Source organism: Carcharhinus amblyrhynchos, chromosome 14 (assembly GCF_965287045.1).
Source record: "Carcharhinus amblyrhynchos chromosome 14, sCarAmb.v2.hapA, whole genome shotgun sequence".
NCBI lineage: Eukaryota > Metazoa > Chordata > Chondrichthyes > Carcharhiniformes > Carcharhinidae > Carcharhinus > Carcharhinus amblyrhynchos.
This window is the reverse complement of record NC_137337.1, coordinates 21685962-21712609: the sequence shown is the minus strand read 5'-3', so window position 1 is coordinate 21712609 and position 26648 is coordinate 21685962. Positions and strand designations below refer to the sequence as shown.

The window sequence follows — 26648 nt, the reverse complement described above, 5'->3', positions numbered from 1 at the left end:
AAAATAAAAGGATCCTCATATCTGCTAAACGTACGCAAGAATCCTGGGGATTGCTGACAACCAAATCCAGTCAGGTCTCCAATGAGTGTGAATCAACAGGAAAAAATCTAAAAAGTTGAATTTAAGTACACATAGGCTTGGTTTAAAGGAAGGAGGTTTGGGAGTTTTCAACCGGCATAGCAAGGTTGTTTTTGTAATCTAGGATTTTTCAAGGCAAGGGGAGTATTTTTAATAAATGTATTCCAGTGTGTGAATGGCTCTGGAACTTGTAATTTCTCATATCTTTCTGGGCTCAACAGCAATAAATACTGAACATTGGATCAACATATTATTAAATTACAAAATATTGCAGCCATTCATCAATAAATGACAGCTAGACAGACATTGTTTCCTTCCAACAAGCCTTAGCTGATCAATCATCAAAGCATTCTTGTTAATCTGCTTGGCAAGTTCCAGATTGCCATTTTAAAATCAGAATGCAATTTGGAACCAAATTAAAACAGGAAGCATCAGATAAATAAAAACAGCTAGAGGTCCCTTTGAGTATATTTGCGAAACAAATAGGACATAAAAACAAAATTACAATACGTTATATTGCAGCAATGAAAATCCTTCAAAAGTAGCTCACTGGATATAGAGAACTGTGACTTGTCCCACAAACATGAAAGGCGCTACACAAACATACGTATTGTGCACAGGAGTAGACCAGTCAACCCCTTGAGCCTTCTCCATCCTGCAGCAAGATCATGGCTGATCTGATTGTCACCTCAATTCCACATTCTGGGAATCCTCAAGCTATCAACCAATGTTCAGTATAAGCCCATTAGCTTGCACAGCTACCTTAACTACAATTATTCCTATCCCATTTCCTGCGAGGACTCTATTCCATTCTCATAGTTTCTCCACCTCCATCCCATTTGGCCTGATGTTGCAAACTTTCCACCCTAGCACTACTGACACATCCTTTTTTCCTCAACCATGGATTTCCACCCTCAGCCATCATTTTTAGCAGAGACCTTGACTGTGTTCGTTCCATTTCCTGCACTTCTGCTCTTGGCAATGCACCCACTCCAAGAAGCATAATTTGGTTCATTTTGTCCTCACTTTCTGCCTCACCTTATTCAATGGCTAATTCTCTGTCATTTCCTTCCTCTTTCAGCATAGAGACCATTCCCTTCTGGTCCCCTCCTTCATCTACTCTGCCCCATATTGTTTGCGCCTCCTTTGCTGGATATATCAATGTAAATCTTTACTTCCATTAATAAAATAAAGAATACCTGTTTGTGGTCCAGATACAATGACTTAAGTAATCAGCATTACTAAGTAACCCATCAGAAATTGCTGGTTGTAATTTTCATAATGTCCAATTCACTTTGCTTTTTGAATATTCTCCATGGAATCTCTACCTGTTTTTTATTTGCCTGCTGCTTCCTGAATTCATTTACTTTCACATTTTGTTTTGTTCACAAAATTGTAATCAGGGATGGGAAGGAACTTGTGGAGATAGTCAAATGCTCACTGAACGGAAGTGATTATCTGTCTAGCTGACATTATTGATGAGTGGTTGTGATGAAAAATTATTGGAAATGGTGTTAATAGCGTGCTGCACAAACGGATTGTTCATTTATTGGCTGTGTACTGTAATCGAGAACCCAGGAAGGACTTCACTGAGCACTGCATTGAACTCCAGTCTCTCAAAAGATATTTTTAGATGACACAATCTCCGGAGCCAGACATAATATCACATTAAAATGGTATTGATGGAAATCGGATCCACTTTAAAGTAGTGCCCGCGCAGGCTGAAAAACCTTTTCATTCTTAGTGCAACTAATTCATTGGCTGTGGTTAAGAAACTGGAATTGTTCATACGACAAACTCAGTCTCCCAACAGTTGTACAGTTGTGGGCCTGTGGCATTTTCTGAAGAGTTTCTCAGCTTTTAAATATTTGGAATCTTCCAGTTACCAGTTTAATTATCTGGTCAGGGAAATGCAGCGCTTTTCTCACACAGAAACATATAAGATAGGGACAGGAGGGGTCTATTTTGCCCTTCGGGCCTGCTCCGCCATTCATCACGATCATGGCTGATCATCCAACTCAATAGCCTAATCCTGCTTTTCCCCATATTCATACCATGGATGCAATTTCTCTCAGCGTAGCAGGCATTTTCCTGTCAGATTTGCTCCGCCTAGCAATGACCCCCTTCTTTTACAAACTTGAAGAACAGTAATCTTTTGCAGGTAAAATAGTCCATAGGATTGTCCACAGGTATCATAAAGAGCTAATTTGATTCTGCTGAAGGCGCATAATATAACTTCACTCAGGAGAAAAGAAAACTCGAAGTATGCACAGTATAGTAATTTATCTGTAAATGCATTTTATAAGCTGAAAGCTGTGTTGCAGAGCGCACAGTGTTTTGGTAATGATTATCTTAACGTTCTTGAAAACCTTATGCCAATTTTTTTGGCAAGCATTAACGTTGCCTGGGTGTCATTGTATGGTTTGTCAGCAGCCTCAAGTTAAAATTGAGGCATAATTAATCAAAAAGCGTTTCACAGGGATTCTAACTGCTGGGATCCATTTTTTCTGGGATCTCTCTATCAATCATACTGTTAGGAAATAAATCAACTCTGGCATTCTTAACCAGATGCTGTTGGCTTTAACTGCATTTTGGAATTACTTTTGTCTGATGTCAGTACCCCTTCCAAGCAAGTATTACTAATTATGTTGTTAGTAAAAGTGTAAATGTACCAAAATGCACAGAACCAAACAAGCAGATCTTTGTAATTATTTTTAAAAACCATCTTAGTGGTGAAATGTCCTTCTTGAGAATTAGTATGAGCAATGAATAAAATGTTGTATACATAATTTATATCTCTGACTCTTGGGAACTACTTATACAAGGTTGGACTGATTACCTTTAACGGACAACATCTTGTGGAGTTTACTCTTGGCATAGTGCAGTATAATAGACAGTTGATTTATTTGTTTCAATTTAACTTTACAACATATTGTGGGAGTTTAGTATTGGCACAACACAGTATTTTACACATTTGATTGGTTTCAGTTTTATTCTACAGAATAACAAATCATCAGAAACAATAGCTACAGAATTGAAATGCATTTTTGAAACATATTTTGGGTATAGTAGGTTTTCTAGTTGTAACGTGTAGCCTTGCGTCAATACTTCCCACAATGATCCAGTACCATGTTTTCATTTTCAAATAAAATATTCAATTGCAAAGACAACTGACTGGCTGCATGTTTATAAGTATTAATGATAAATAACTACCAGTCAGCACATTTGAGGATTATTTCTTTAACAAATAGCAGATCTCCACATTCATAATCCCCAGCAAGTTTTGACATGTTTTTAGCAAAACAAATGGAATATTAATTATCTTTCGCGAAACTGATCTGGGTAAAAGAGTGAATTTGTATTGTGAACATCTCAAAACACCGCAGTGTTTTACACATTTCTTTTCGAAATTAAGGCTAATCAAAAGGCAAGCCGGCTTTAAAATAGAATTGAGTAATGTTATTTTGCAATATTAATGAGTGAATTGTAATTGAAAGATCACCACTATCAATTGTGCATGATTTATAATGTTAAAACAGTTCGAAACTGTGTTATTAATAAACTCTTATTCACATTTTTCAAACTATTAAACAGGAATATACCATTGACCTGACATCTAATCAAATCAAAGGTTTCAACTACTGCACTGTATAATGCTATGATCTAAATCATGTGAGCATTATTTTAATGTCTATATAGTTTTCAATCATGACCCAGAGGATGATGCACTTGAAATAAAAATTTTAAGTTGTGTTATTAATGTTTTATTTTCACTTTGCACAAACTATTAACCATGAAATCCTGTGTGACATAAATATTGGAAAATAACTACAGTTTTATTGGGTAGAATCCTGTGCAGGAGCCTCTAGTGTATATAATACCTTAGCTGACAGTATCCCAAGTACATCATCCTTTTTAGTGCCTTATTATTGTTTCCATGTATTAGGTAAATGCAGGTATCAATGTTTCAGAGGCAGCAATAACTTGAACCCAATAGAAATGCAAATTTCATATAATTTAACCTTATTAAAAAACGAAAGGCAACTTGTAATTAGCATTTGTATACTTAATTCCATATTTGCTTTTGATTTCTATGCAATAGATTTAAGTACTCACTTTTATGGCAATTGCTTTGTACCTTTAGTTTTGTATAATTCAGTTTTATTGTTTTTTGATGAAAGTAAAAGTTTATTGGACATCTTTGACTAGCTATTTTTTCTCTCACTGCATCGGGCACTTTGCTAAAACCACAGATGTGTTCTTTTGACTCCTTTGCCGTTTTGTGGCAAGTTTTTATTTATGCCTGCATAGAATGGATCGCAAATTATTTATTTCAGAAACTCGTTACATGTGTAAGTGATATCCATTCTTCATCCTTTGACATGCAGGCGGACACTATAGCAATAAAGCTGCCAAAGCGGCACTAACTGCGTTGCAATCATCTTCCTAGTGAAACTCGTGTTTTGAAGACCCAGACAAAGTTGACAGATGATGACCAGGATTTATACTTAATTAAATTATCACAATTTAATATAATTCTACCTGTCATATATACAAATCCATCAGGTGGGGGTGTTTGGACAGAGCACTCATTGAAGTAAACAATGAAGTTTCATAGCCTTTAATGCAATGGTAAACCGAGTCAAATTGTAAACTTTTCAACAATTCTCTTTCTATTCATTGTTAAGGAGTTTGTGGTTTACAAGCTAAGTGTTTTTTAAAAACTTTCCAAGGTTTGCATATGCCAAATTCAGTAAATTATAAATGAATCAGAAAAAAAACATAAGAACTAAGAGCAGGACTGGGCAGTTTAGCCTGTCAAGCCTGTTCCACCATTTAATATGATCGTGGCTGATCTCATCTCAGCCTTAACTCCACTTTCCTGCTGGTACACCATAGCCCTTCAAACTCTTACTAATTAACAATCTGTCCAGCTCCTCCTTAAATTTACTCAAAAGTCCTGGCATCCACCACACAATGGGATAGTGAATTCCACAGACTCACCACCCTTTGATAGAAGGCACAGTGGTTAACACTGCTGCCTTACAGTGCCAGAGACCCAGGTTCAATTCTGGCCTTAGGTGACTATGTAGAGTTCTGTGTTTGTGTGGGTTTCCTCCCATTGTCCAAAGATGTGCAGGTTAAGTTGATTGATCAGGCTAAATTGCCCCTTAGAACATAAGAAACATAAGAACATAAGAAATAGGAGCAGGAGTAGGCCATCCAGCCCCTCGAGCCTGCCCCGCAATTCAATAAGATCATGGCTGATCTGTCACTGCTCAGTTCCACTTTCCCGCTTTCTCCCCATAACCCTTAATCCCCTTTCTTATCAAAAACCCATCAACCCGCGTCTTAAAAATATTTAGCGAGGCAGCCTCCACCACTTCAACGGGCAGAGAATTCCGGAGATTCACCACCCTTTGAGTGAAGAAGTTCCTCCTCAACTCCGTTCTAAACTGCCCCCCTTTTATCTTGAGGCTGTGCCCCCTAGTCCTACTGTCTTTTTTGAAGGGGAAGAGTCTCTCCACCTCTATCCTATCCATCCCATTCATCATCTTATACGTCTCAATGAGATCTCCCCTCATTCTTCTAAACTCTAACGAGTACAAGCCCAGTTTATTCAGCCTCTCCTCATAGCTCAACCCCCTCAACTCCGGTATCAGCCTAGTAAACCTCCTCTGCACTCCCTCCAAGGCCAAAATATCTTTGCGCAGGTGCGGCGCCCAAAACTGCACACAGCACTCCAGCTGCGGCCTCACCAATGCCCTATACAGCTGCAGCAAGACCTCCCTACTTTTATATTCAATCCCCCTCGCTATGAAGGCCAGCATCCCATTTGCCTTCCTGACCACCTGCTGCACCTGCAAGCTGGGTTTTTGCGACTCATGCACAAGGACCCCGAGGTCCCTCTGCACCGTCGCCTGCTGCAGTTTTTCGCCCCGTAATTAATAGTCCTTCCTACCATTCTTCCTACCAAAGTGGACCACCTCACACTTGCCAACATTAAATTCCATTTGCCATTTCCTGGCCCATTTGCCCAGCCTATCTAGATCCTTCTGCAGACTCTCCACACCCTCCGCACAATTTGCCGTTCCCCCAATCTTGGTGTCATCAGCAAATTTAGACACCCTACACTCGGTTCCCTCCTCCAGATCATCTATATAAATGGTAAAAAGCTGAGGCCCCAGCACCGACCCCTGGGGCACTCCACTAGTCACCATTAGTCACCACTAGTCCACTTAGTGGCAAGGGGATTGGCAGGGTAAATACGTAGGGTTACAGGGATAGGGCCTGGGTGGGATTGTTGTTGCTGCAGGCTCAATGGGCTGAATAGCCTCTGCAGAATGGGCAACACGATGGCACAGTGATTAGCACTGCTGCCTCACTGGACAGGTATGATTCTAAGTAATTTCTGTTTTAAATCTGCCACCCCTTATCCTTAAACTCTGCCCTCAGTTTGATGTTCAGCGCTAACGACACCATGCAGCTCATCTGTGCAGACCTGGAACCTTTTGTTCAGTTCCTGTTAGTTACATTCAGCTGTTGGCATGGAACAACTGAATATAACTAACAGGAACTGAACAAAAGGTTCCAGGTCTGCACAGATCAGCTGCATGGCTTCTTTAGCAATGAACATCAAACTGGTGGATTGACCATGCTAAACTCTCACTCAGTGTACCCAAACAGACGCCAGAGTGTAGCGACGAGAGGGTTTTCATAGTAACTTCATTTTGCAGTGTTTAATGTAAGCCAACTTGTGACACTAATAAACTTAAAAAAAAATTCTGTTCACAAGGATAAAATCAGCTACAGCTCCTGTTGTTGTGATCCATTAAATCAACATGATTATTGGGCAAAAACAGTGTATAACTAGTGTAAACCCTACTCTTTGTCATCTTAATAGTCTCTCAGCGCACACTACCCAGAAATCAAGGATGATCCTTCTGAAGTACCACAGGCTCACAACAGAAACAATGTGCATTGGCAAAATAGTTAGAATATAACCATGCAAATCAAGACATATTATCAAGGAAGTGATTTGTTTTAACAGGGGCAAGGTTCTCCGGTCTATCTGCAGTGCTTTTCTCAGTGGCAGGAGATAGCACATCATTACTTAGTGGCGGGATCCTCTGCTCTCTCCTCTGTCAGTGGAAATTCCCACTGAAGCCACCTCACACCATCTGGAGCCCATGGCAGGAGGTACACTGCCAACGGGAACAGAGAATCTCACCAGCGTGAATGGCTGGAGAATTCCGCCCCCTGTTTCAAGCATATATACGAGCTATCGCTTTGTATTGTTCCGGGCAGTGCGAAGAGAATATCAACAAATTGAATCAGTTCCTGCACTGACAATGCAGTGATGTGAGGTTAATCAGGGAGGATATCTCTCAACTCTCAGGATTGAAACTTAACTCCAGTGCAATGTCAGACTAGCTTTATATTGTAGTCCATCTGTTTTTATCATTGTGGGTCTGAGATGATGTTGTTCCCGATCAGGCTTGATAGACACTGCTGGAGGCAGAGCTGTTGGAAAATTTTACCTTTTTATGGAACATTCAATTTACAATGTACAGTGCAAGGCTTAACGCAGGGTTTCTCATTGAACTTTCTCTCAGCATACTCTTGTTATGTAATCCTACATCACTGATGATATATACTGTTTATCTACATATTTAACCTTAACACTACATCCCCCATCACCCCCAAGCTTGTAATTCTATTAACTTTACCCTAGATCGCCCAAACTCTCTGCCTTAGTCCCTTGTTCAGAGGCTAAGCATTGTAGTGCTTTCACCAACCTCCCTGACCTTGTCCTCAGCTCTCTCGGATGTTGTGTAGGATTCACGTTTTTCTCGATTACTGCAAGTCGTATGCAAAGTTTGTTTACTAGTCACAAGTAAGGCTTACATTAACACTGCAATGAAAGTACTGTGAAATTCCCCTAGTCATCACAGCTTGGCGCTGGTTCGGGTCAATGCGACTAACCAGCATGGTCTTTCAGACTGCAGGAGGAAACCGGAGCACCCGGAGGAAACCCATGCAGACATGGGGAAAATGTACAAACTCCACGCAGACAATGGCCCAAGTCGGGAATTGAACCCGGATCCTTGGCACTGTGAAGCAGCAGTGCTTGTACCACTGTGTGAATTATCAGAGATTACTGGCTCTTTGTCTGAATGTGAACGTGGGTAGTCAGTCCATTCCATTAATGGTTGTCTTTTTATAGATATAGTTGTATTTTTGTTTCTTCTCACTGTTCCATTTTCTACAAAGTAAGATTGCAGATGTTGGGGGCAATCTTACCAAAACAATTCGAAATCCCAAACAAGCATGCAAATGGGAGAGAATCATGCCCATTTTTATGGATGCGCTCCCAGACACGACCTTATGTCGCTTGGACAAAGAGATGAAGCGAAGTGTGAGTCTTGCCAGTGAGGCAGTGTCAGAGTCTATTCACACAGGGAAGCTAGAGGGCGTATACACCCTGATCTCCCCATGTAATATTATGGACAAGACTATATAGTGAACTGGGAATCTGGATCGCTCCCCCCGCACCGCACCACGGCTCCCCCCCCCCCACGTCCGCCACCATCACATTGCCACCCCGATCGCAACACTCCCCCGCCACACCGCCACCCCCGGGTTTCCCCCCATCCCAGCTGATAGCCAGCGTGGTAACCCCTGGTACAGAGCATGCAGCTCCCCACGTCCTGCCTCCCCTTCAGGCCCCAGCCCCTCCCCACCCTTTGGCACTGCCCAATGCCTGGTGGGCAATGCCAGGATGCCCAGTTGGCATTGCCATGGTGCCACATAGGCAGTGCCAGAGTACTGGGCTAGCATTGCCCAAGGGGCACTGCCTACTCCTGCCTCCAACCACATGGGGGGCCTCAGTTGCCTCTGGTTGTACCAGAGAGGCCCTCACATCAGGTCCACTTTGCTAGGGACCACACGTGACCCACATCAGCGAGGAGCCCCACCGGTGAGGCCAAGAGCCCAGATGATTGCATGTTCTCCCCATGTCCACATAGATCTCCTCCACATGATCCAGTTTCTTCCCACTGTCCAAAGATGTGCAGGTTAGGTGGATTGCCCATGCTACATTGCCCCCTACTGTCCATAGATGTGCAGATTAGCAAGCTATCATAGAGTCCCTACAGTGTAGAAGGAAGCCATCTCCCATCAAGTCTGCACCAACCACAATCTCACCCAAGCCCTATTCCCTAACACCACCCATTTACCCTGATAATCTCCCTGACACTAAGGGCAATTTAGCGTGGCCAATCAACCTAACCCGCACATCTTTGGACTGTGGGAGGAAAGCGGAGCACCTGGAGGAAACCCACGCAGACATGGGGAGAACGTGCAAACTCAACACAAACAGTGGCCTGAGGCTGGAATTGAACCCGGGCCTCTGGTGCTGTGAGGCAGCAATGCTAACCACTGTGCCACCGTACTGCCCAAATGTGTGGAGTTGCGGGGATAGGGAGGAGGGAGTGTGTCTGGGTAAGATGCTCTGTTAGAGAGTCAGTGCAGACTTGATGGTCCGACTGGCCTCCTTCTGCACTGTAGGGTTTCTAAACACCACCAGCGCCACCACTTATCCTGGCCGGATTCGATTTGTCTTGCTTTCCATGTGTCAGATAAGATCAAAATTACCAAGTGCGCAACTCAACAATGAAGTTGGCTTTTCACCAACTATTCCCAGTCTCATTCAAATTGTCCAAGAGAAGCCCTGAGAGAAAGCCAGGCACTTGCCCAGGAGGGAGGAAATATCTGCATAATAGGCTGCTTCATCCTTCCTTCTGAAGACAGATGTCGGGGTGCACAGACAGAAAAATTACTCCTATTCTCAGCCAAAACAGAGAATTGTAAATGGGAAGAAGAAAGTCTAAAATCACATTTGTAGAAGTCTTTATTGAAAGAAGCAGAACACAGTGGAAATGAACCATAAAGAACTAAATATAAAATATTCATTCAACCCCAATGTAGTTTATTTGTGATCAGCTAAAATCAACTAACAGGAAATGACTGACAATTTTCTGATTTAATAGAAGTATAACATATATGTTTAGTATCTCCTCCCAGTTGATTAAAATAGTCTGATAATTAGAATAATAATTCTCTCCTCAAATCTTACAAGGAAAATTATATTCTTTTTGCAACAACTGGCAATTAAGTGCAAGTACTAATTAAATGTAGCAATATAATAAAACACTACTATTATTAAAAGCCAACTGCAAGGCAAATTATTTGAAACAAGAATAGCAGATTTGTCAGTAATTGTGGTTTGCATTAGAGCTCACTCTCTTGTTAAGAGCTATATTTACATTTTCACATGTTCAACATGGTGTTTCCAATAACAATTGGTATTAGTTTGTCAGCTTTATATAGCAAATAGAAAATTAAACTGCAGACAGAGGAACAACTTTTTGTGTTTAATTTATCAAAATGTTGCTTCATAGAATAAAGACTGGCACCTCATGGCAATAAAAAGTTAAGTATAATTGAAAAGATAGGATTTTTAAGTGTGTGGGAGATATATCATGTTGTTAGGGTTTCTCTCCCTCTTGGTTCACGGGTCATGCTCTCACCTCTGAGGTAGGAAGTTGCGTGAATCCAAAATCTACTCCAGAGGCATAGGAATATAATGTCCAATAATGATGAACAGAGAACTATTTCAGATCCAACGTTAAAATTTAAGCTTATTCATTTAGTAGTGTCACAAGTTGGCTTACATTAGCACTGCAATGAAGTTACTGTGAAAATCCCCGAGTCACCACACTCTGGCACCTGTTCAGACATTCCGAGGGAGAATTTAGCACGGCCAACGCATCTAACCAACACCCCTTTCAGACTGTGGGAGGAAACCGGAGCACCCGGAGGAAACCCACGCAGACATGGGGAGAAGGTGGAAACTTCACACAGACAGTAACTCAAGCCAGGAATTGAACCCTAGGTCCCTGACGCTGTGAGGCGGCTATGCTAAACACTGTGGCAACGTGAACTGAGGCACTATCTGTATTCTCAGAGTGACATAAAAGATTTACTCAGCAAGCAGAGAACTTTTCTGCCCATTATTTACCCCTCAACTGACATTGCCAGTGTAACTTGACTGATGATTTGTTGCATAGCTGCATATGAGACCTACCTCTCCATACCCAGATTGACTGCTGCATTTAGTTATATTACAGCAGTGATTATATTTGAAGGGTAATTCATTGGCTACAAAGTGCTTTTGGATGTCTTACATGAATCCTAGTTATTTCTTTTATAGAGAACGTGAGGCTGAGACACACTGACCAATTTCCATCACTCAGCCAGCATCACAAAGAAAATAAATCACCAGGTCGTTGTCATGTGGCTATTTGCAAGACCTTGCTATACACAAATTAGATGTTGCTAATCCTGCAGTGTGACAGCAATCACACTTGAAAAGTGGTTAAAATGCTTTGGGACATCTTGAGTTCATGAAAGCCACTAGATAAATGTAAATTTGTTCTTCTTCCCTAAAGGGAAGGGGAGGCAGTGGTATAGAGGTATTGTCACGTAATCCAGAGACTCAGGGTAATGTTTTGGTGGCCTGGTGTGGGAGAAGTGGGGGTCGCACAGTGGTTAGCACTGCCGCCTCCTAGGAGCCAAGGACCTGGGCTCAATTCCGGTCTTGGACCACTGTCTGTGTGCAGTTGCATGTTCTTCCCATGACCACATGGATTTCCTCCAATGCTCTGGTTTCCTCCCACAGTCCAAAGATTTGATTTGATTTGGTTTGAACCAAAGTGGTTGGAGTGGGAATGCGCTGCCTGCTGTGATAGTGGAGTCGGACACTTCAGGAACTTTCAAGCGGTTATTGGATAGGCACATGAAGCACACCAGAATGATAGGGAGGGGGATAGCTTGATCTTGGGTTTGGACGTAGCTCGGCACAACATCGAGGACCGAAGGGCCTGTATTGTGCTGTACTGTTCTATGTTTCTATGTAAATGTGCAGGTTGGGTGGATTGGCCATGTTAAGTTACCCCTCAGGATCAGTGGGACTAGCTAGGGTAAATGCATGAGGTATGGGGATAGGGCCTGGGTGGGATTGTGGTCAGTGCAGATTCAGTGGGCCAAATGGCCTTCTCCTTCTGCACTGCAGGGATTCTATGAAGTGCGTATCAGTTTGTGGGGTGTTGCTGTCAGTCCAGGGGAAAGTGGGGGCTGTACTGTTGGGAGATTTACATCTGAGCCATGCTGGGGCCACTGTTCTTGTGGACCATAAGGGATGTTGAGAGGACTTTAAGATAAAGAGTAGGGGGAGGATTCAGTTGCTTGGAAAATTAAGAAGTTAAAGGCAGGTTGGTGATCAGTCTGAGTGACAACAGAAAACTATAGGTAGGGGCAGCTCATATGAATACTATGTCACACCAAAGACTCGTAAAAGAGCCCTAACTAGAAGGGAGGATTCAAAGAATTGTAGGTTTAAAAACTCAGGGGTATATAAGAGAGAGTAGCACAGGATCATGAGGGGGGTACTTGACTGTCATAGTGTGACAGGCCGGAACAGGAAATGTAAGCAAAAATATGGGCAAATGCAGAGTTGTAAACAACTGTTAAAAAGTCAAAGCTGAATGTTCTTTTATCGAATGCAAAAGAATTTGCAACAAGATAAATGAGCAGATAACACAAATTGCAATAGCTGAGCATGATCTGTCAGCTGTTACAGAAACATGATTGCAGGTTGACCAGGACTGGGTGCTCAACATTCCAGGGTATACAATGTTTCAGAAGAACAGGCAAAGGGGAAAGGTGGAGGGGTAGGGGTAGCATCGTATTTTTTATCAAGGAAGATTTCAATTCTGTGCTGCGTCATGATTTAAAGGCAGTGGATAGTGATGTAGAATCAGTTTGGGTTCAAAGTAGGGGAAGGAAGATAAGGGTGGCAGTACTCTATAGACCCCCAAGAAATCAGAGTATAAATGGGGAAATATCAACAGCTTGTTTGAAGGGAACTGCAATTATCATGGGAGATTTTAATCTGCATATTGATTAGACAAACCAAGCCAACAAGGGTAACATAGAAGAAGAATTTGTAAAGTGCATCAGGGATTGCTTTTTGGAGCAGTGCATTGTTGAACCTACCCAGGAATGGGTCATTTTAGATTTGGCTTTGTGTAATAAAGAAGAATTAATAAGGGATCTTGTGGTTAAGGATCTCCTAGGGAGTATTGACTACCATATGATAGAATCCCAGATCCAGTGTGATGGTGGATGCCATAGGTCCATAACCAGTGTTGTCAACTTAAATAAGGACAATTATAATGCTAGGAGGAAGGAGTTGTCTACGGGGAGCTAGGTAAACAAAATAAAGGTCAGTAGATGAGCAGTGGCAGATAGTCAAACAATTGGTCCAAAATGCTGAGCAGGAGTTTGGCCCAATCAAAAAGAGGGATTCCACAAGAAAGAAACAAAACTAGGGTCAATAAAGAAGGTCAAGGATAATGTTAAGTTGAAAAGCAAGATATGCAAAGTGGCAAGGAATAGTGGTAAACCAGAGGACTGGGAAGTTTTTAAGGTCCAGCAACAAAACACTAAAAAGCTCAATGAATTTTGAGAGAAAACTTGCATGCAGCAGAGAAACAAACAGCACAAAATTCTATGGATATATAAATAGGAAGTGGGAAGCTAAGGTAAATGTGGGACCACTACTGAATGAGGCTGGTGAATTGATAACAGCAAACAAAGCAATGGCAGATATGCTAAATATTTTTTTTTGCATCAGTCTGGGTCTGTATTCTTTGGAGTTTGGAAGAGTGAGGGGTAACCTTTTTCAAACATATAACACCCTGAGGGGAGCTTGATAGGGTAAATGGGTGAGATGTTTTCGCTAGTGGGGGAGACTAGAACAAGGGGACATTGCTACAAGATAAAGGGCTGGTCATTTAAAACTGAGGTGTGTAGAAATTTATTCTCACAGAGAGTGGAATTCTCTGTCCCAAAAGTTGGTGGACGCTGGAGCATTAGAATTATTCAAAGTGGAGGTGGATAAATATTTGATAGACCAAGGAATAGAGGACTTTGGGGAAATGGCACAGAAAAGGAGATGAGGCCAGCATAAATCAGCCATTGAATGGTGGGGCTGGCTTGAAGGGCCTGGGCTACTCCTATTTCTATTTTTTGTGTTCTCACCACAGCTAATGAAAGAATGGATAGGGACTGTGTGGTACGGTGGCACAATTGTTAGTACTGCTCTTCCTCACAGCACCAGGGACCTGCGTTCGATTCCCAGTTTGGGTCATTGTCTGTGTGGAGTTTGCACATTCTCCCCATGTCTGCATGGATTTCCTCTGGGTGCTCCAGTTTCCTCCTACACTCCAGAGATGGGCAGGTTAGGTGAATTGGCCAGGCTAAATTGCCCCTTAGTTACTCTGAGGTAGACTAGCAAGGATAAATACATGCAGTTAAGAGGATAGGGCCTGGGTGGGATTGTTGTCAGTGCAGGCTCGGTGGGCAGAATGGCCTCCTTCTGCATTGTAGGAATTCTAAGGTTCAGCAGTGGTGGTGAGAGAAACTTTGAGGCAAGAAATTTGCAACAGTAAAAGTTTATTTACACATTAATGATGGTTTAACTTAAAATTCTGGAACAGGAAATCTAGCTCCTGATAGAATTGCTGAAATATATCTTGTTTTAGGGAGAATATTGAAATTCTTCCGCACATACACCAGGAAATGGGTTATCTCAAGTACATAAAACAGGCTTATTCCCACTGGATATTAAAAAAATGTGTTTTGTTGTATGAGTTTTACTGGATGGAAGGGAACTGGTTACCAGGAGCTGAGAATAGGCAGTGCTCTTTATCACTAATAATGAGAATCATGCATCTTTTTGTCCTGATTGTGTACAGTGCTGTTTGTATTACTCATGAGGAACAGGCTGGTGTTAATTAATCTGGTCTTTACCTGTTTGCCCAATCTTCTATTAAAACTAGATTCAAATATTGCTTAAGCAATGAATCTGGTAAGACAGGTAAATACTCTGGAATCGTGATTGATTATATTTGATAATTTTAGGGAATTTGATGAGAATATTTCTTGAACAAGCGATACAGGTGGCGTCTAGTCTCGGACGATATGGATTGAACATGAGCTGCAGAAAGAGAAGGTTTGACCCTGAAACATTCTTCTCTCATTCTTTTTTTTAAATGCTTCTACAATGGAAATGGATTTCTGGTTACTTAGGTCCATGTAAAACATGCCAACTGCCCAACTGTTTCACAAAATCTTGGCCTGGATTTTGTGGCAGTATGATGGCACAGCGATTAACATTGTTGCCTCACAGTGCCAGGGAACCAGGTTCGATCCCAGCGTCAGGTCACTGTCTGTGTGGAGTTTGCACATTCTCCCCAAGTCTGCATGAGTTTCTTCCGGGTGCTCCGGTTTCTTCTCACAATTTGAAGATGTGCGGGTTATGTGGATTGGCCATGCTAAATTGGCCCTGAGTGTCGGGGGACTAACTAGGATGCACACTTGGGTTATTGGAATAGGGCCTGGGTGGGATTGTGGTTGGTGCAGACTCAGTGGGCTAAATGGCCTCCTTCTGCACTGTAGGATTCTATTGATTCTAAATAACAATTTATTAAAATATAAATCGAGAAGCAACTTCTCATGACTGCATATGTGCAGTTAAACACGGAATTCAGGACTTTGTTTCCCCAAGTTGTCTTGCTCCTTCAGAAACTGTGTGATACTGGATTCTCATTGAGAAATCCAGTTTTCAACTCATGGAAGGTCAGGAAATTGCAGTTGTTACATGACAGGTACATAATAAAAGTATCAAATCAGTTAGAGTTTGACTTCTCAGGTCTTATTAAATTTTTGGCACTATGCTAAATCTTAACTACTGCCAAACAAACTCAGGCATTGAAAATAACTTTTGCAGTGTCCAAAGATGTGTGGGTTAGGTGTTTTGGCCATCCTAATTTGAGCCTTAGTGTCGCGGGATTGTAAATTAGAGGGATTAGCGGGATGAATATGAAGAGTTATGGGGATAGGGCTGGGGTAGGATTTTTGTCAGTGCAGATTCGATCGGCCAAATGGCTTCTTTCTGCACTGTAGCAATCTATAACGTGGAATCTCATTCCTTCCGATTTTAATTATTATTGTAATTTTTTTAAAGTTAAAAATGTTGATTGTTTTTAACTTTTTCTGTCTCTTTTTTCCCTCCCTCCAATCTTTCTTTCCCTCTTTTTATTTTGCTTTCTATGAAGTTTGAAGTTTTTAAATTAATGTCACAAGTAGGCTTACATTGACACTGCAATGAAGTTAATGTGAAAATCCCACTCTGGCGCCCGTTTGGGTGCAGTGGCGGAGAATTTAGCATGGCCAATGCACCTAACAGCGCGTCTTTCAGACTCTGGGAGGAAACCGGAGCACCAGAGGAAACCCACACAGACATGGGGAGAACGTGCAAACTCCACACAGCCGGTGACTCAAACCTGGATCGCTGGCACTATGAGGCAGCAGTGCTAACCACTGTGCCACCTTATATGATTTGTCATTGGATTAACTGGTCTACTTTACACTCCCTAATGACAGACTCTGTTTGCCTCAGTAAGGATTCCTCCATATACTTTGGTAAAAAGACACACAATTGTCTTCCCTGTTCATACAGGTCCAAGATCCCCTTCAGAAGGTGCAGCACTGTTTCCAGCTCTCTAATCACAGCAACTTTCAGCACAAACACCCACAGGAAGCCTGTGGCTACATGGAATGAACAGTTGGCCATCATTCATTGCCACTGACCTCACAATCTGGGCCATTATCTTAGAGCGCATATGACAGCTACCAAAAAATATGGTGAATTTCTATTAAACAGTCTTGTGAAAGGACTGTGAAAAACTACAAGAATTTAAACATATGGTAGCAGACTGGACAAATAGACAACAGGTGAAGTTTATGATGTGAAACATTGGGCATTGTTTGTAAGACGGGAAAGAAAATGCACCTTAAACAGTAAAATTATAAGTACAGTAAGAAGTATAAGGATCTTGGTGTCCATTAAAGCTAATTACACAAATGGATCATAAAGAGACAATCTTTAATTTTGCATCTTGGAACATGGAATACAAAAACAAGGTGTTAACTATGACATTGTTCAAGATATTAGTTAGCTTACCCCTAGAATATTGCGCACGATTTTTGTCATGTCAGTATTGGAAGAATATAAAGGCAGAGGGAATGTGTGACATAGATTCACTATTAAGGATGAGAGGGATAGAATCATAGAATCCCTAGAGGGGGAGAGGTATAACACAGATATTAGAGGGAGGTTTTTCACACAGAGGGTAGTGGGGGTATGGAAGTGCTCTGCCAAGTAAGGTGATGGAGGCAAACACGCTAGAGTCCTTTAAGAGTAAGTTAGACAGGCACATGACTGAGTTGGAGATGGGTGGATATAGGAGATCCTTTTAAATAAGGGTCATTAGCATTGGGGTGTCCCTGGTAATGTAAATGGGTATAGTATGATAATAATGTTTTTTTCTCTTTCCATTCACAGGTTTTAAGTCGGTCCACCTCATGTCCAACGCGGGGCATACACACGATGGGTTGAACTGGGGCTGCTCTTGGTTGTTTGAGATTGGCCTAGTGCTTCGTGTCATTAGTGTGTGCCTAAACTGGACAAGATACTGGGCAAGACGACAGCTCAGTGACTATCGCTGATTGCTGTGCAGACACATGGATTTGGGCCGGTGTCTGTAGGAGTTTGCGCATTCTCCCCGTGCTTGCGTGGGTTTTCTCCGGGTGCTCCGGTTTCCTCCCACACCCCAAAGATGTGCTGTTAGGCTGATTGGCAGGAATAAATTGTCCCTAAATCAGTTTCCCTCAATCTGGATGGCCATAAAACATTATACAGGGGTCGTGGGTAGAGAGGTGGACTGGTGGTGTTGAGATGGCGGCGCGGGCTCGTTGGGGCGAAGGGCCTGTTTCCCAGGCTGTTTTTGTTCTTTGTTCTCTTTGTTCTAGAGTGCAGAAGGAGGTCATTCAACCCATCAAGTCTGCACTGACTCTCTGACAGAGCAGCCGACCCAGGCCCTAAACCCGAAACCCTACATATTTCCCCCCTAATCCTTCTACACCTGTTGGGACACTGAGGGACAATTTAGCATGGCCAATCAACCTAACCTGCCCATCTTTGGATTGTGGGAGGAAACCAGAGCACCCGGAGGAAACCTATGCAGCCACAGGGAGAACGTGCAAACTCCACACAGACAGTGACCCGAGGCCAGATTCGAGCCTGGGTCCCTGGCGTTGTGAGGCAGCAGTGCTAATGACTGTGCCATCATGCCACCCTGTGATGGAGGAGAGGGCAAAGGGAGAAGAGGTTGAGGAAGTTTGTTTGTAATAAAGCAGAGAAAACTAAGGAGATACTTTAAGATCATTAAGGGTTATATAAATGTACAAAGTGAAAGATCATTTCCACTGGTTGACAAGGAGATGGTGTGTCAGCATCAATCTACGATATTTAAACGCAAAAGTCCCCTTAACATTCCATGCAAAACTCATTACAAGGTAAGTATCAAATTGATGGGTCTTCTAAAGATTAAAATGTGCCAGTATAACCAGAAACAGGTCCTATAGTTCAATCCTAGTCATTCAAAAATTCATGCAATTTCACATCCTGACCAGTGGGTGATGCTGGTACATACAGGTACGGATACGCCAAGAAAAATGTCTCAGGATAGCCCCACGGCTCCAGAAGAAAGACACTTCTCCCCTCAACATCATTTCCTCTTCCTAATCCAGCATTGGTGAAAAAGATACCGCTACATTGACCTGGAATTGCCAGCCGAGCTTCCACTCTTCCACCAGAGCTGGCATAAGTGACCCCAGCTTCGGTGGAAAATAGTCACTGACGGAGTCTGACAAACTCATTCTTTTTCTCAGCTTTTGCTTTCCTATTCATCCCATTTCCACTTTCCTTCATTTTTCCCCATTACTGCCCACTTCACCTTCCATCTTCCTCACTTGCCCCTCACCATCCCCTCCTACCTCCTGCTCCATTTAATGCCTCTTCCCTCTCCTTTCCTCTTCAGATTTTGTTTCCATGCTCGAGGCTTACTGACCTTGATTTGTTAAGCAATGAAGACAAGAAGAATTAAAGGAAAGATTAGAGAACTATTACTGACAGAGAGAATAGTTCTATTTCTTAATTTTTACAATGTTAGTGAATCATAAAATCCCTACAGTGCAGAAGGAGGCCATTTGACCCATCAAGTCTGCACTGACCACAATCTCACCCAGGTCCTATTCCCACAACCCCATACATTTACCCTGCTAATCCTCCTGACACTAGGGACAATTTAGCATGGCCAATCAACCTAACCTGCATCAACCTTTGGGAGAAACAGCACAATAAGAAGTCTCACAACACCAGGTTAAAGTCCAACAGGTTTATTTGGTAGCACAAGCCACAAGCTTTTGAAGCACTGCCCCTTCATCAGGTAAGTGGGAGTTCTCAATTTACAATATAATGGTTGGAATGCGAGTCTTTACAGGTAATCAAGTCTTAAAGGTACAGACAATGTGAGTGAAGAGACCGTTAAGCACAGGTTAAAGAGATGAGTATTGTCTCCAGACAGGACAGTTAGTGAGATTTTGCAAGCCGAGGTAAGTCATGGAGAGTTACAGATGGTGTGATATGAACCCAAGATCCCTGTTGAGGCTGTCCTCATGTTTGCGGAACTTGGCTATCAGTGAGAGGAAACCAGAGCACCTGGAGGAAACCCACATAGATGCAGGGAGAATGTACAAACTCCACACAGACATTGATCCAAGGCCAGAATTGAACACAGGTCTCAGTCACTGTGAGGCAGCAATGCTAACTACTGTGCAACCATGAAGCAGTTGCCATACGCGGATTACCCAATTTGAACTCTATGAAAGTGGGTGAGCATTGAATGAGTTCAAGACTTGTCTCATACCTTTTAAAGAAACGCAATCAGACGGTGGGTTGAAAAGGAAAGTGTGAAAGGGTATGGGATTAAGTGAGTGGGATTAAACTCAGTGGCTCATTGAGGAAAATCTAAATGTAGTTCTGATCAACGTGAACTGTTTTTCTCTCCCGGGATACTGCCTGACCGACTGAGTACTTTCAGCATTATCCATCTTTTATAAAAGCATAGGCAGGAATTCTCCAGTCTCGCTACCGCTGCCAGTGACAGAGAATTTGGCGCTCAACCAAACCACCATTAACAGCAGCGGGACTGGATAATCCTGGCCACGGGCGAAGTCAGAGAATTCCGGCCATAATTGGGTAATTGGCTCGTTTCAGTGCTGTAATGTTTTACATTTCTACCGTGTTCATTACAAAATGCTAAAAAGAATGGATATTTTTCTAACCGGATGCCCATGTCATTTTCAAATACTTTTCTTTTGCTTCCAATAAAATAATTTTACTCCTTCCCCCAGGGAAGAATTATCACTATACAAGGTTAATTGTGGAGATAGATCATTTGATTTCAGCTTCTATTAATAAACCAGAACACTCCAAAAAATGGCAATTTTCTGCATGGTTTGCTTTTGAGCTTCAAGTAACGATGGTGTGTTATAGAGTCTCGCACTCAGTAGTTGCAGTTGAGCAGACGCTGCAGTCACACCGCACTGCCACAGGGTAGGTGTAGAATGGATCTATCCCAGCCCGACAATTGGGAAGTTTCACTGTGACAAACCTGGTTTCATTATAGGTACAGACTCGATGGTGAGCATCGATATACGGAGGATCGAGAACTGGTTTCTGTGTATAAAAACAAAGAACAACGCTTACAAAATAAATCAGGAAAGAGCAATATAACATCTGTGTGCACTTACTTAAAACAGAGGCAAACTAACAGCAAAACCCTTTTTATCCTGAAAATGTTTGGTCTGTTCTGTATTGCCAGCTTCCTCAGTTTTCAGTTTTGTTTGTAGTCTCTCTAATAAGGAGTGAAAAGCTTAGTGACACACTAAATAATACCAGCTGAGTTGTAAAGCATTTCTCCAATTCATAAACTTGCCAGTGTTTTGTGTAAACTGGAAAAAAGATACCCACAGAGTTACTTTGTGATAGTTTTACATATTGGTGTTGTTTGGGAGCAGAAAGTGATACTTACCTCAAAGGGGAGAGAAGCCTATGGTCATCTGGGACTATGGTGACTTTACCTTTTACTCAATAAGGTCGCAACCAAGCTTCTACATCAAGTCCACTTTCTTACCCGTTTACTCTATCCCAAGATTTCCTTAGTGCCCAAAAGTAAATCTTCAGTCTTCAATATACTCAGTGAATGTAAATGAAATGTGAAAGGTGAGTATAACCCTCAGGGGTAGACAATTATAAAGATTCTCAACTGTCTGCATGAAGAAATTTCTCCTTTCTCTTGAGACCGTGGGCAGGATTTTCCAGCCGCGCTTGCTCCAAAACTGGAAAATCCCACCCAATGTCAACAAGCCTTGGCATGGTTCCCCCCCTCCCCACAACGAGCTGCTGGTTGTAAGTTCTCCGGTCAGTGAAAACAACAGCATCTACCCTGTGAACCCCTCTAAGGAAATTGCACCCTTCAATAAGATCACCTCTCACTTGTCCAAACTTCAAGAATACAGGCCCATTCAACTCAATCTCTACTGGGCAGACAAACTTCTCACAGTAGTGAACTTTTGTTATACTCTCCCTAAAGCAAGTGTGTATCCTTCCTTAGGTAAAAAAAGTCAAACTGCCCACAATACGTGGGTAACGTTTCACCAAAATCCTCTACAACTCAACAAGTCTTCCTTACTCTTGTTCTCCAACCCCCATGTGATAAAGGTAACATATCATTTACCTTCATAATTGCTCACTATGCTTGAATGTTAATTTTGTGCACTTCATGTGCAAGATCACTAAAATCCCTCTGAATATCAACATTTACTGGTCTCTCACTAAAAATATTTTTAAACAGAGTGATCTTTTATGAGATTGTTACTTTTATAATTGGCATCAAAAAGATAAAGTTATGACTTTGTTTGGATTGAAATTGTAGTACTGGTTATAATTGATTGTGATGAGAGGCAGTATTTAACCATATTGTTTATTAAGGTAAAGATTGAGAAATGTTACAGCAGACGTTGACAGCTGTAATGGTGAATTGTTGAAAACTTCTCATTTCAAACATTATTGCAGTGTTTATGTAAAATACCTCACATCTATTTTCATAGGATTTCCAATGTTTTGAATTTACATCAGTGGTGCCAAACTCATTAATATTATATCTTTATTTTTATTTAAGAAAACTATTTCTAGTTTTTAGACATTGCCATTTCGTATCAAGGTTATTACAGGTTCACATCTTTCTTCAGTTTTACAGTCATCTCCAGCTGAGTGCAAGCAAATTGAATTTATGAGGAAAATGATGCCATCAGATTCCTTGGCTCACCTCCCAGGTCTCGCATCGTCCCCAGCAAGCATCCGTGCTGACTCGCAAACCTTTACATCCAGGTTTCTTGGCCAGGAATGTAAACTCTCTTACAGCACAACCGATGAATGTTCGCAAGCTGATGTTGGAGGCTGGGAGGACATTTACATAAACAGCTAGCAGCTGAAGAATGAGACTCCCCCAGATTATATGGCGAAGGTTCAGTCTAAGACAAACCACACATTTTAATTTGTTAACGCTGATGACAAAAGACCATGAATGATAAAATAATGTATCATAGCAAATGATAGCTTGTGACCAAAAGGACACCAATCTAGTCTCTCATGTGATTCCCAGTCTAAGAGAGAAAGAGATTGGAACAAGATAAATGCTTCATTGCAGTGTTAATGTAAGCCTACACGTGACACAGATAAATCAACTTTAAAAACAACATTGTAATCATAGAAGAATCATAGAATTCCTACAGTGCAGAAAGAGGCTATTTGACCTATCGAGTCTGCACCAATCACAATCCCATTCAGCCCATATTCCCATAACCCCACATATTTACCCTGCTAATCTCCTGACACTAGGGTCAATTTAGCATGGCCAATCAGCCTAACCTGCACATCTTTGCACTGTAGGAGGAAACTGGAGCACCTGGAGGAAACCCACGCAGACACAGGGAGAACATGCAGACTCCATACAGATGGTGTCCCAAACCCAGGTCCCTAGCACTGCGAGGAATTTATTTAATGATCTTCAACAGCAGCCTAGGAGGAACTCCTCCCCCTGGAGTCATTGCCCACATTAGGGAGTATAGAAGAGAGACTGACATGTGGTGACCCACTCCGCTAAAGCAGGTTGCAAGCATGCCAGGCTGATGGGGTGATTGGTTTGCCAGATCAGTGGAGGGTGAGGTGGCAAATACTGCTGTAGTGGACTCAGATGAATGCCTCAAAGGAACACCATACAGGAGGGCACTGAATGGGCATGCACCCTGAGATGCTTGGTCTATTAGCTGGCATGCCACTGCCAAGAGCATGGTGGAGCCTGACTCCAGGTTGGTTAAACTCCGTACGGAGAGCCTGCTTTCTCCACAGCCTCTGCTCCATCTCCCTGTCGTGTTGGAGATCTAGAGGCAGTCCCATTGCTCTGCCCATACTATCTTCATTTGCACAGGATACCTTTCTCTCTGCCATCTCCATGAAGATAGAGCAATGAGTGCTAGCAAATTAGTCAAAACCCCTCCAAAGTACTTTCAGGCACTTTCCGATCAAGAAAGTTCCATGAACTTACCCATAATCAGGGTGTCTGGCCCTTTAAGGAATGCTGTTGCAGAGCCCAAAATACTGCTCTGTCCTTCTTTGCTTAACTTGTGGACCATGCAGGCATTGCCAAAATCTACGTTATCCACATTTGGTATCATGGCAGTCTGATAATAGGGTAGCAGCATTTTCAAGAGTTTGGATGCTATGTTACTACCCATTTCGAGGATGGATGTTGCCTACGATGCTGCCTGCTGGAGTGGGTGCTATGCCACTTAATTTAGCAGATGCTGTCTATTGAATGAAGCATTCAACCAGCCCCTCTTAGGTGGATGAAAGTGACACAATGGAAGAAGAGCAGTTCTTCCTCCCCAGTGTCCTGGCCAATATTTATCCCTTAACCAACATCACTAAAACAGATGATCTGGTCCTCATCCCATCTATGGGATCTTGCAATGCACGAAATGGCTGTTGTATATCCTACATTACAACAGTTACTAGGCTTCAAAAATATTTAATTGCGAAACACTTGGAGATTTTCTGAGGTGATGAACCACGCTTTATGAATGCAAAACATTCTTCCTTTCATTTGTGTGGGTAGACTGTTTGACTAAGGTGAGCGTCACAAGCATTTTGTGCTTATTCCCACTTATGCATTTCACACATGGGCAGCGAGTCACTGGATAGTGATTTGGAATGAATACTCGGAGTAAATTTAAATTTCTTTGCCTCCTGGAGCTCCCTGTCCATGGTCTGGCTGAGGACAGACAGAAAGATAGAACATCCTGCTGTGTGTGGCTCAATCCCTCACTGACTAGTGAGTCTTTGGGGAATGTTAAAGTGTTCCACTATAAGCGCATGTGTGTGAAATGTGACTGTACACAAATCACTTGGAATTCAATATTGGTTTTAACTTTACCACCCCACCCCCACTCCGACCCCGTTAAAGAAAACATCTATTTGTTGCACTCAATTTAAAAGCACAAAGTGATTTGTGACTTTTTACAATAAAGTAAATATTAGTTAAAATCATTATTTCAACTTTAAAAGCGGTAGCCAGTTGTGTTTTTCAAAACATCTAAAGTGGTGGATATAATGCACTCGAGCTGAGCACTTTAATTTTAGTGTACACACATTGACCTGACATGTTTCTTCAAGGATGTCGTCTTGCGTGGCTTTGGTTTTACACCAGCTTACTGCATCACTGTAACTAGTGGCTTTTGAAGCTTATGCCTTAAAAGCAGGTCAGCGGGCCCAATGAACCCTCTTTAAACTTTAAGCTTAACTTTAACTTTAAGCAACAAAGTAGCTCTTTCACAGCATTGAAGTTGGCGAAAGTTAAGCGAAGTTCTGCATGCACATACACTGAATGTCATGGAATAGGATACCTACATTGCAGGAGGAGGCCAATCGGCCCATCAAGTTTGCAGTGACCACAATCTCACCCAGGCCCTATTCCCCTAACTCCATGTATTTACCCTGTGAATTCCCTTGATACAAGGGTCAATTTAGCATGACTAATTAACCTAACCTGCACATCTTTGGACTGTGAGAGAAAACCCATGCAGACACGGGGAGAATGTGCAGACTCTGCATAGAAAGTGACCCTGGCACTGTGAGGCAGCAGCGCTAACCATTGTGTCACCGTGCAATGTCTTCCCTTCAAGTGTAACACAAGCAGTCATTGTAACAATTTGTGTTGTTCCAAAAATGGATAACCTTAACACACGACTGCCAAAGATAAAACTGTATTATTGGGCATCACTTGGTCACTGTAAAAATTTTTAAAAGGAGATGAGCACCAAAGAGTTAAGAATGTTTATTTAACTTTGCAAAATCAAAATATCCCAAACTGGCGAAAGTGTGACTTACCTGTAACTCCACATCTTTGATCTATATTTGCTTTTCCTTCTCTTCGAAGAGTTGAAACTCTTCTCTGTCTTCGCGATGCACAAAATCTTCGCCTTTTACATTCACTCAACCAGACACTAATGACCTTTTATCTACAGATTCATCAACATTATCAGCACCCCGGCGCTAGGTCACTGGCTGCTGGTTCCGAAGCTCTCGCAGTTTTGAAATATATGGAGAAAGCAACTGTCAATCAGCATCAGCGACCTGCGGTTCCTCCCTCTAACCTGTCACAGAGGCATCAGCCTGCTCAGATTAATGGATACCTGACCTGCCATGTCACAGTCAAAGACAAAATTGAGAAGGCATGGGCTCAGTGAAAATAATGAGCATTTAATTCCGCCTTACTGTACGCGCACCGTATTTTTGGAAGTTTTGGAGCAAGCAGAGCAAGTATCAAGTGAAGTATTAAAATGTTAAACACGACTCAAAAGTCGCGTTCGTATCATGCAAGGCTTGTAATCCATAGTAGTAGTTAGTAGCCCTAAGCTAGATTTTATCCGGTTGCTGCATTTTAAGTGTGAGAGGTGCTGGAACTTATCTGTTTTTATCAAATTAAGATCAGTATAATTGTAAGTGGTGAGGTGCATTGGCCATGCTAAATTCTCCCTCAGCATACCCAAACAGGCGCCAGAGTGTGGCGACTAGGGGATCTTCACAATAACTTCATTGTGGTGTTAATGTATTTGTGACACTAATAAATAAACTAAATAAAACTAAAATGTCTGCCCTGATCTCTACAATGGATAAAGTTGATGTAGTCTCTAACCCTCTTTGCCAATGATGATTACTAATGGTTTAAAGGTACAGTCAGAGTAAAAGGGCTGAATGGACTTAAGTTAGGCTACTGCCATTTTAATAGATTTAAACTTCATGCTCTCTTCTTGGCTAGTGTAACAAAATCACTGGACATTCTTAAAAGGCTTAAAAATGCTTTTTTAAGACGGAAGTTGTTGTCGACGTTTATTTTCTGTGGTAATAAGAATCTGAG

The 26648-nt window shown here is 42.0% G+C and overlaps 1 protein-coding gene across 1 annotated transcript; it reads right to left on the bottom strand.

Annotated features, from left to right (window-relative positions):
- Positions 1–20659: 20659 nt before the first annotated feature.
- Positions 20660–25632, bottom strand: gphb5 (glycoprotein hormone subunit beta 5). The gene is made up of 3 exons (XM_080202108.1): positions 25619–25632; positions 22500–22704; positions 20660–20848 (listed from the first exon to the last, which is right to left on the bottom strand). The coding sequence occupies exons 1-3, from the start codon at positions 25630–25632 to the stop codon at positions 20660–20662; spliced, it is 408 nt and encodes a 135-aa protein (XP_080058234.1).
- Positions 25633–26648: the final 1016 nt, after the last annotated feature.